This window comes from Rhinolophus ferrumequinum, chromosome 11, assembly GCF_004115265.2.
Source record: "Rhinolophus ferrumequinum isolate MPI-CBG mRhiFer1 chromosome 11, mRhiFer1_v1.p, whole genome shotgun sequence".
NCBI classification, from domain to species: domain Eukaryota; kingdom Metazoa; phylum Chordata; class Mammalia; order Chiroptera; family Rhinolophidae; genus Rhinolophus; species Rhinolophus ferrumequinum.
In genome coordinates, this window is record NC_046294.1 from 46,905,428 (window position 1) to 46,916,804 (window position 11,377).

At 38.6% G+C, this 11,377-nt stretch overlaps 1 protein-coding gene and 1 pseudogene across 1 annotated transcript; one reads left to right on the forward strand and one right to left on the reverse strand.

Moving 5' to 3' along the window:
* The first annotated feature begins 3,291 nt into the window (after positions 1-3,291).
* LOC117030637 (olfactory receptor 51I2-like) lies at positions 3,292-6,893 on the forward strand. The gene is made up of 2 exons (XM_033120794.1): positions 3,292-3,359; positions 5,675-6,893. Exon 2 carries the CDS (start codon positions 5,718-5,720, stop codon positions 6,672-6,674), a length of 957 nt encoding a protein of 318 aa, XP_032976685.1. The 5' UTR covers positions 3,292-3,359; positions 5,675-5,717; the 3' UTR covers positions 6,675-6,893.
* On the reverse strand, positions 4,452-5,112 carry LOC117030638 (U2 small nuclear ribonucleoprotein B''-like; annotated as a pseudogene).
* Positions 6,894-11,377: the final 4,484 nt, after the last annotated feature.

Consider the following 11,377-nt stretch of genomic DNA (forward strand, 5'->3'; position numbering starts at 1 on the left):
ATTCCTGTTCACACGAACCAGGGTCCTGGGAAAATGTTTGCCTTCTTGTTCCCATTGATAAGAAAGGGCTTCCAGGAAGAGACCTCTGGGTACTTTGGGATCTGAGTTAACTCACTGAGGTGGTCCCAGGCAGCCCCTGCTATGAGAGGTCTCTAGGTCTGAGGCAACTGTTCACAGCAGTGAGCGTAGCTTTCCCAGTGAAAAAGTGTCTCCAGGGACTGAGGACCACAAAAACACTGCCTTGTTCCCAGCCATGTTTGTGTTGGCCTGGTCAGTGGAGGGTACCGGTTTAGGTAGCCAATTTCCCTTGAGAGCCAATTCCCCCGGTAATTTCGTTTAGCTCCCATCTCTGAGCAGTACATCATTTATCCCAAACTGGATTGACAAGAAATAAGGGCAGAATATAAATTTGTCTGTTTCTGGGGAGAGAGATTTCCCCAGGTTTTTTAATTATTTGTAAGGAAAGATTTACTCTCAGTACATATTTATGACCAGGGATTACCAGCATCACATATTTGAGATTCTTTCCGACAATAATCACCAGCAATTCTCCCAGCTGGTGCCAAAATTCATGCCCCATGTTTATTTCTTCGATATCATTCAATGTTAAACATCCAAGAATCACTTACAATGTTTCAGGTCCTGTAAAAGGTGAAGAGAATATGAAAACAAACAATAGTAGTTATTATAGTGGGTGTCAGATACCATCCAAAAGACAAGAAATAACAAATGTTGGTGAGGATATGGAGAAAAGGAAACACTTATGCACTGTTGGTGAGAATGTAACTGGTGCAGCCATTATGGGAAAAAAATATGGAGATTCCTCAAAAAATTAAAAATAGAACTACCATATGATCCAGCATCCCAGGCCTTTCTGGGTATATGTCCAAAGGGAATGAAATCATTATCTCAAAGAGATATCTGTACTCCCATATTCACTGCAGCCTTATTCACAATAGCCAAGATATGGAAACAACTTAAGAGTCTGTCGATGAATGAATAAAGAAAATTTTACATATATACATAATTTTATATATTATTCATATTATTTAATATTCAACAAAGCTCTAGTATCTAGAATACATAAAGAACTCTGAAAATTAAACTAGAAAAAAACATTCTAATTAGAAATAGGCAAAAGACATATGAAACATTTTATGCAAAAAGATATTCATATAGTAAAGAAACACATGAAAAGATGTTCAAAATAATTAACCAGTAGGAAATTAAAATTAAAACCAAGATGGGATATCACTACACATCTATCAGAATAATTAAATATATATATATTTAGAGGTAAAAACATCAAATGTTGGCAAAGTTATGGAAAAACTGGGTCACACATACATTGCTGGTTCAAATGTAAAATGGTATAGCCAGCCACTCTGGAAAACATTTTGGCAGTTTCTAAAATCTTTAAACATGCAACTAACATATCGGTGACTATTTATAGTACTCAAAATTTATCCCAGAGAAATGAAGAATTGTGTTCACCAAAAACTCGCCCATATATATTTATGGTAGCGTTATTCATAATAGCTAAAAACTTGTTCTTCAACAAGTGAATGGTTAAACAAACTGTGGTATCGCTATGCCCTGTAACATTACTCAGAATTTAAAAGGAATTAACTATTAATACATGAAATAAGCTGGATAAATCTCCAGAGAACTATGCCGAGTGGGAAAAAAAAAAAAAACAATCCCAAAAGATACAGCCTGTGTGATTTCATTTATATAGTATTCTTGAATTTACAAAATTATAGAGCTATATAACAGATTAGTGATTGCCAGGGATTAAAGAGGGGATGGGGAGGGAGAGAAGTAGGGGTGGCAATAAAAGAACAACATGAGGGACCCTTGCGATGGAAATGTGCTGTATTTTGATAGTGGAAATGTCTGTATCTTTATTGTGAAATTGTATATTGTTTTGTAAGTTGTTACCATTGGGGGAATTGGGTAAAGTGTACAAGGGATCACAATTAAAAGCTTTTACATATATACGAGTACAAATCTTAAAATGTCTTGGGTTCCATGCCATGGCATTTAGATTGTACTTTTCTGTAAGTGATGAGCAGCCAAAAAAGAAGTGGAGAGGGGGTTGACATGAAGCCATATGTGCCTTAGAGTGGCCTCTCTGACAGGGCGTGAATGTAGGAGTGGAAGTGGATAAGACAGCAGGAGGATTGGTAGGAAGCGTAGAGACGGCACACTTGATGGCCTCCATTTCCTGTGTGAAGTTAAAATTAGCCACTGAGAGTAGAGGTGACAGGTTGGATAGAGAGGTCGAGAAGAATGGTGACAATCTGAAAACTAAAAGGGAAGAATTGTGAAGCAATGCTAAATCTCAGTTCAGTTTAATCACCATGAATTTGTTTTGATAATAGACTTCAAAGTTGTGTGATTTTTCCCTAAATTTTCTTATCACCTCAGGAGGGAAAAGGTAGACAGATTAGACCCAGTTCAGGCTGGGAGAGAGTGACCAAATTCAAAGAGGAGAAAGTCAAATGTGTCCATAAAAAGCAGCCCCAGATCAATGAGCATAGTCCAAATTGATTTAGGAAAGAGCTAAGGCCAGAGCTATTTTGAGGTGGAGCTTTCCAGAAAGTGAGAAAGAACAGAAATGGACCTTGTCTGTGGTGAGAAACAGAGTAAGAATTCAAACCCAGGTCCTGCTGGCTCTATAGTCCATGTTCTTTCCATTGTCCAAGTTCCCTCCTTTTGAACCTTTTTGATTCAGCAGGTCAGTCCTAGGCTAGAAGTGTGGGCAGAATCTGTGCCAGCCCCAGTCTGGAGCTACAAGCCCAGAGTCCTGGTGTCTGTCCCAGGATGAGAGTTAAGAGTTCAGAACAGGGTCTGTGGGTCTTTCAGAAGTCTGCTCCTTCTCCACCTCCTTTAGGAAGTCTTCCCTGACTCCCTCAGGAATCTCCCAACACATCACTTTGTATCTCTACCCTCTGCAAAGCCTAGCAGTTCCTGTAGAACTCATTCTGGAGCTTCACTAGAAATGTTGTCCTGGAAGGATTTCAAGTGCAAATGAGCTGTTGAAGCTGCCAGTCTCTGAATATAACAGTTTAAACTTGGTGGGGTGTTGTAGAATCTATGATTCTGTTTTCTTTTCCCCCTTGTTGTTTAGTTCCTCCAAAGACGTCCCATGATTCCAAAGTAGCCCCAATTTTTCCATTTCCCAGGGACCTGACTGGAGTAATTCCTCTGTGACCTAAACTTGGCCTTCCCTAGAGATAGGCACTGCTGCCAAGGCGTGTCCATGCAATGGGATAAAACTCAGTCCCTCTGCCACAAAGACATCCTGGGCTCCTGCAGGATGTGGAGTGTCAGAGCAGCCTGGCACAACAGCCAGGGTGAGTAACCTGGGGCCCTAACACATCCCCTTCTCCACTTTCCAGATGGGTGACTGCCAGTACCTCAGCCTCAAGTGGAGATATCAGAGGGAAGGGTCTGGAAAGAATGCAGAAGAAGGAGAAGTATTCTTGGACGATGAAAGAGACAGCAGCCACATCCCCTGCTTGTAGAAGAGGGCCTGAAGGAGGCTGCCTTCCTGAGTTTCAGGGAGTTTACAGCTCAGAGATGAACTGGAATCCCAGGCCACACTTCTGGGGAGAGATGTCCTGCATAGTCTCTCAAGAGAGGGAGCGGATGAGAGGATGTGTCAAGTTCTCGTACCATCTAACATTCCCATCTGGCATTCAGTTTATTTTTTTATTATCAACTTGTTTTCATACTCTAATATCAAAATTTTAATTTGGTTCATGACTTAATTTCTTTATTTAGAAAATTTTTGTAGAAAATTTTCTTCTCTGTCCTGAATATGTCCTGATCTCCAAGAGTATTTTGACATATCTGTAACTTGTTCTTCCCCTTTTAATTTTCTATAAAATATGTCTGCACAAATTCTATGTTGGAATTTCTGTTTGTTACTCATTTTTAAATGGGGTGAGTTCCACCAGCGTTTTATATTTGCTAAAAAGAGTGTCTGAGAGAAGGAATGAAGGATGACAGAACTTTATTTCCTTTTTAAAAATCTCCTACCATAATATGTACAAGCCTCTGCTCTAGAGGCAACTCCCTCCCAAAGGAAAAAAAAAGAATCCTTTTTACCTTCAGAGCAAGCTGATTATATTGGCTACATATGGTATAACTGTAGACCCCAGGGTTCAGAGTGAAACCTCTTTTAGCTCACAAACCCATTTATGGTGGGTTATTTTGGTGACCTATATTTTTAGAGTACAAATAAAAGTTTATTGTAAAAAATTAAAGCCTTCATATTTCATAGTTCACCAAGGGTAAAGGAAGACTAGGTAATTTTTAAAAACCTGCACAAAAATTTCACTTTCACCTCCCCTCACCCTCAACTATTAAAATGGCCTGACCAAATGTTATCAAAACAAACACTATAAATAACACCAGTCCTTTAAAGACAAATATCCCAAATGTTATTTCTTGGCATAGGTGATTTTCATGGCATGGGACAGTGTGATCTTAAATCCTTGTAAAACATCCCCGACAGCTCCAGCCTGTCCATCATTTTCAAATTCAACAAACGCAATGTCAGGCCTCCCAGCTACCAAAAGAACTTCCTCAAAACCAGGGAATTGGTTAAACAGCATGGATAACATCATCTCGTTCGTCTCTTCTGATAATTATTAAGGAATAACATATAGTTTGGAGGGTAATCAGGAACCTGAGGATTTGGTGTTGCATTTCCTTGAGTATTGGCTGAATTTGGTGTTCCCTAACCAGGCTTCTTATTTGCAGTCATTTCTGTTTGTTCCGCAGTTTTGGCTTTTTTCTTTTCTGTGTCAGCAAAAGCGCCTCGCATTTTCGATATTATATCAGAATCTGTTTTTGCATTCTGGATTTGCACTGGTTTACCACAAAATGGAAATCCCTGTAACTGTCTCAAGGTACCCGTGGATGGGCCCAGTTCTGCAAATTTAACAAACGCCTCCTCATCTTCACGGTCTATGAAGCCACAATATCTGCCACATAGCCAAAGTGAGAAAACAGGGCATATAGGGATCTCTTCAATTCTTCTCTTTTAATTTTGACATTCATGTTGTTGATATAAATTGTATGATTTGGTCTGATACCCATGTTTTGGATTGTTCAAACTGTTCAAACAGCCTGAGGCCAGTGCCGTGTTCAGTAAGAAATGGTGACCTATTTTAAATCTCTGCTGAAGGATATTTGGGTGGCTGTTTCTCTTTTGTTCTTTTATTAGCCTATCTTTAAAGGATTTGTTTGCTTATTTACTTGTTTGTATTGGGTTTTAAAGGCAAATCCTAGAAAAGCAACAACAACAACCTCATGCTATCAATCCTTCAGTCTTCTACAGTTTGCAATGTATTTCCAGGTGGCCACTATTTCTTGTTTAAAATGCGGTGGTTTTAATTAAGCTCTTTAGGATCATCTCACATATTTTTTTAAAAAGTCATTGCTTTCTTCAATGTGTGAAGAGATTAGGGTTTCACACTATGAAATGATACTTTTGTAGTCAATGGATTTAAAATATAGCTATTCTCTAGTTTGCTTTTAGATAGAGTATGTTTTAAATCTCCTTTACATTTTATATTTGCTATTGTGTGTGAACCCATGTCATTCAATATCAGAACTGGTATTTTTTCCAATAATTTTGTCTGCTTACTTTTCTGCCCAGATTGAGGTCACATCTTTCTGAAGGCCTCATTTGTCTTCCAAGGATGCGCCCTTCCCAGGCCTATGTCAACCTCTCCTTCTTCCAGCCGCCTGCTTTCCTGATGATCGGCATCCCAGGGCTGGAGGCCATTCATGGCTGGATTGCCATTCCTTTCTCCTCCATGTACACTGTGGCTCTCACTGGAAACTGCCTGATCCTCCTGGCTGTGAAGAAGACTCCCAGACTGCACCAGCCCATGTACTACTTCCTGTCCATGCTGGCCCTCACAGATGTGGGCCTCACCTTGTCCACCATGCCCACCACCCTAGCTGTGCTCTGGTTTGACCATCGTCTCATTGGCTTCAATGCCTGCCTGGTCCAGATGTTCTTCCTCCACTCTTTCTCTGTGGTGGAGTCCTCAGTGCTCCTGGCCATGTCATTTGACCGCTTTGTGGCCATCTCCAACCCCCTGCGCTATGTAGCTGTCCTCACAAATAATGTCATCATCAGGATTGGTCTGGCCATTGTGGTTAGAGCCACTGTGTCCCTCTTCCCAGTACCCTTCTTACTGAAGCGACTGAACTTTTGCCCTGGCAAGATCCTCCTGTCCCATTCATTCTGTTTCCATGCAGATGTCATGAAACAAGCCTGTGCTGACATTACTGTCAACATCCTTTATGGGCTGTATGTAGTTCTGTCCACAGTGGGTGTAGACTCCTTGCTTATTGTCCTATCTTATACTCTCATTCTTCACACAGTGATGGGCCTAGCCTCTCCCATGGAGCGCGTCCGGGCTCTCAACACTTGTATTTCTCATATCTTGGCTGTTCTGGTTTTCTACATCCCAGTCATAGGTGTGTCTATGATCCACCGTTTTGGAAGGCACCTACCTCACATTGTACATTGTCTTATTGCCTACGTGTACCTGGTAGTGCCCCCTGTACTGAATCCCATCATCTACAGTGTAAAATCCAAGCCCATCAGGGAGGCCATGCTCAGAGTGCTGAAGGGGAAGAGGTAAGGCTGATGAAACCACGAAACAACCACAGAATTTGAGGAAAAACATGGCTAAACAGTCATATTGTATGTCCAGAAAGTCCTTATTCAGAGGCTTGACCCAGACACATTATCATGAATATGGCAAGGAAATGGACATCCTCAAACTAATGGATGAAGAACAAACAGTCTTGATTCTTTTCTGCACTCATTAACTTCAGCTATTTTATTCAGTGTTTACTTGTGTAAGAATCTGTGCTCATTACTAGAGATATTAAAATAAACCATACATGGTCTCTTCCCTCCATTGGAGGACATAGGCTTGTAAATACACAATTATTACAAAGTATAATGTGGCTGCGATGGGTACACGCTAAGTGCTGTAGGAACTTAGAAGATGGTTTACTGCCTTCTCAAGAGGAAATGAGAAAGGAGTCAGGTAAGAAGGAGGGTGAAAGGTGATGAGGAGTTTGTCAGGCAAAAATGGTGGACAAGAGGGGAGCATATCTAATAAAGGGGAAAACGTGGAAAAAAAAGAAAAACAGAAAAGAAACTAAAAAACTGAGATGTGGAATTATTTGGTGTGCTTGTGAAGAGGTGAGTAGTCATATGCGGCTCAGAATAAACTGTGTATGTGTAGCAGGGAGGACAGGAGATGAGCTAGAAATGAAGGGCAGTGGTAAGATTTCTGGGGATCTTTCAGACCTGATTGAAACATTTGGCCTTTGCTCTTTGTTTAAAAGTCAGCCACAGAAAAGCTATTGCAATGTAAAATGTTACACCATCTTAACTTTGTATTACAGTTTAGAAAAGTGAAAGTGGAGGAGAAAAAGCGTGCAAAGAAACCATTTAGGAGGCTGTTGTAACAGTCTAGCAAAAAGAAAAGGGAAGGTAAAATTAAGTCAGTGTCACCAGTAATGGAAAAGAATAGATGTATTTTTAAAAAATTGTATCTCTACATTTCCTTCTCTGTCCTCTGAAAGTCCCTGAAAACAATGACATCAGTAGCAGTAAGCAGAGCTAGCATCTGTCTATTGATTTCTAAATACCATTCCCCGCTACAAATAGCCTGGAATCCTTGGAGAATTGCTAATTCCAGGTATAACGCAGGGAGAACATAAGATGATACTTGAATAGCTTATACCTGAAAGCAATAAAAAAAGCAAAAAGCAAAAAAAAAGTAATATAAACAACAAACAAACACAGAAACCCATTTGAAGGGGCTACCAGTGGTCAAAGGTGCGTCAGTTGGAACATTAAAAATAATTTTGAAAGTAATGGATTATAATAATGATTTTTTTTGAAGTGTGAGTCCATATATTTAGTGATACTTAAAACAGGGAGAGAAAAAGGAAAAAAAGAGAAGAAAACTCCTTTTCGGTTTTAATTATTTATTTTTTTTAGCTACAGTTGACATTCAATATTATTTTATATTAGTTTCAGGTGTACAGCATAGTGGTTAGATATTTATATAATTTATGTAGTGATCCCCTCAATTAGTCCAGTACCCACCTGGCACTATGCACAGTTGTTGCCACATTATGTAATGTGATGTTTTGATATACATTATGAAAAGATTCCCAGAATCGAGCTAATTAACATGTCCGTTACTTCACAGTTACCATTTTGTGTGTGTGGTAAGAGTCTTTGAGATCTACTTTCTTAGCAAGCATGTAGTACATTACTATTAACTGTAGTCCCCCTGCTATACATTATTAGGTCTCTAGAACTTATCATTTTATAACAGAAAGTATATACCCTTTGATCAACAGTTCCCCTTTTTCCCCACCTTTCAGCCCCTGGTAACTATGATTCTACTCTTTGTTGATGAGTTCAGCTTTACTATTATTATTATTATTAGTTTCAGGTGTACAAAACAACATAGTGATTAGATATTTACATGCTTCACAAAGGATTATAAGAGAATATTATGAACACCTTCATGCCAGTAAATTTGAAAATTTAGATGAGATAGAAAATATCTTGAAAGACATAAAACCTTATAAGTCTGGATCAAGAAAGGATGATGCATCTTTTACTCTTACTTAGAGTCTTCCCATCACCTATCTTTTCTAAGGACATTTTCTCGGGGTGATTTTTACTAAAAGCAATTCCTATCTCCAATTTCCATACTCCCTACTTTCGGTGAGGCTTTCCTCCAGTGATATACCTATATTTTAATATATACCTATATGGAAATATTTTAATATAGGTATATCTTTTTTACCTTGAAAATAAAGGTAAGAAACAGATTTCTTGTCAATTGTGATGGTGAAAAAGATGAAAAGAAAGAATAAGAAGGGGAGGAGAAGGAAATCAGTATGGAAGGAAGTTAAGGTTCTTGACACGTCTGAGAAGGAGACCCTGGAAGAAAAACAGCTCTATTTCTTCTACAAGCTACCCTAGAAAACGTGGTCTGAAGTGGTCTTTCTCTTATCCACCCCAACTCTGCCCTGCAACTTCAGTGGCAGAAATAAATAAAGGATGCTTTGGGGTCAGAAATGAAGCTTATGTGGTTATTGCTAGAGAATATGTAGTGACTGAAAGATCCCTAAGGTCAGGTTCTCTGTCTTTTTATTCTCTGTAGCCCTAGCATTCCTAACATAGTGTCTTACCTAATTATATTTTTTCCATAAATGTTTGTTAAATAAGTGAATAAATAAATGTGTTGATCAGGTGATGCTGACTCGTGACACAGTGATATTGTGCCACCTGCCTCAGCAGTAACTCTTCTCCTAACCTCACTCAGGAAATGTCCATTTCTCCAAGAGACTCACTTGCCTATTAGTTTCCATGATGAAGTCTAATAATGACAACTGCATCCTCCTCTATGTCCCCTCCAGATTCTCCACAACCTCATTCTTCAACTTTCTTTGGGTTAAAAGCCCTGTATCCCTGTTGGCTTCCTTAGGAGTGGAAAAGACAGACTGCAAACTGATTCTGAATCAGCTTCATTTCCTTTGGATCAAATCTAACATAAAAAGCTATGAGATGCCAGGGGAATGGACAAGAAGTTGGAGAGTACCTTTTTAAAGAGATAAATGATCAAAATCAATTCTAAAATCCTAAACCAATGGTATAATATGGTCCTTTCCCAAATTCAAGTCTGCTTATCTCAAGAATGCCAGACATAGTAGAAACGGATGACCTTTCACATGTATGTTCAGTTGCATCCACGGGATAGTTAACTTATTTAAAAGAATGATAGAAGATACCTTCTTAACTTGAAGAGATATGACTCAAAAGTCTCACTCAAACTTTTCTGAACTGGAAATGGTCCAGTTCTTAAAAAAATAAATTAAAAAAGTGTGCCAAGAGGTCTGGGAACACTGAAGAGAGACTACTTCTTTTGGATTGATGAATCATAAAAACTTCATTTTATGAGATGTTATTTAAAAAGAAAAACTGCAACAGGCAATTCAGAGAAAGAAAACAGAGGCCTTAAAAGTGCATAAAATCATTAAACAGCAAGCATTATAAAGGAGCTGAATAACATGGTGTGTGGAAAAATTAGAGATAATAGAAAAATAAGACAGGGATAGGTATAAAAGGGAAAAGGATAAGTCTGATACTCTAAGAAGTTTGGACACTATATGAGAGGCAATAAAAGACTTTTGATGGATTTTAAACAGGGAAGTTAGATAATCAGAGTTGTGTTAGAAAAAATTCCTACAAGCTATGTGGGATTTAGGACTGGTACAAAAGTTGTTCAAAGGCAAGGAGACCAGTGCGGACGTTATGACCAAGCAAGAGGTGAATATCTGGACTAGAGCATTGGTAGTCAGAATGGAGAACACAAAATATGTTTATAAAATGTATCTATATAAAACCTAAAATAATGAACAAGTTACACATTGAGATTTAATTATTCAAACTTTTCCAGGACCCAAAAAAGTCCAAGTGGCTTAGATGGTAGAGCCAGAGACAGGAATATTCAAACAAAGGAAACGGGGAAGGTAAAAAGATGCCCATGTAAAAGGCATATGATGAAGGTCTTTGTCCAGAATCTTCACTAACTAACAGCCAAATCTGAAAGAGGCAGCCTCCCCCTCTCATTCTAGTGCTTAACTCCAGGCCCTTCCAGGAAACCCAGTGTGTGTGTGTGTGTGTGTGTGTGTGTGTGTGTGTGTGTGTGTCTACACTCACAAAACATTTAAGTCATTTAGGATTAAAGCCATGAAACTTTATCCTGAGCATATTAACTATCATAGACCTGGAATACTTTCCAAAATATAGAATAATACCTGCATCTCTAGAAAAAACGTAAAATTTGTCTGTCTGATTTATCTGTTTATTATTCATCTATCTGTATGCTTCTAACAGGATCTCAAATATAAAGCAGACACACATGTTCATCATATGTCCACACAGAAGCATGCACACAAATACTTATTAAAAATCTGAAAAAATAAACACCAAAATGCTAACAATTTTTTAAGATGACAAGTTTATTGGAGTTTTTATTGTACTTTTTCTTTCTTTTAAATTTTCAGAGTGTCTACCATGTTTCCCCGAAAATAAGACCAGGTCTTATACTAATTTTTGCTCCATTAGGGCTTATTTTCAGGGGATGTCTGATTTTTTCATGTACAACATTTACATCTACATTTATTCAAATACAATCATGTCATCTTCTGGAACATTGTCATAATGTACTAAATGAGTCCGTCTGGCTGAGATCTTAACTGGGGCTTATTTTCAGGGTAGGACTTATTTTGAGGGAAACAT

Coding starts and splice junctions, on each gene's coding strand:
- LOC117030637 (XM_033120794.1), top strand. CDS start 5,718: ATGCGCCCTTCCCAGGCCTATGTCAACCTCTCCTTCTTCCAGCCGCCT.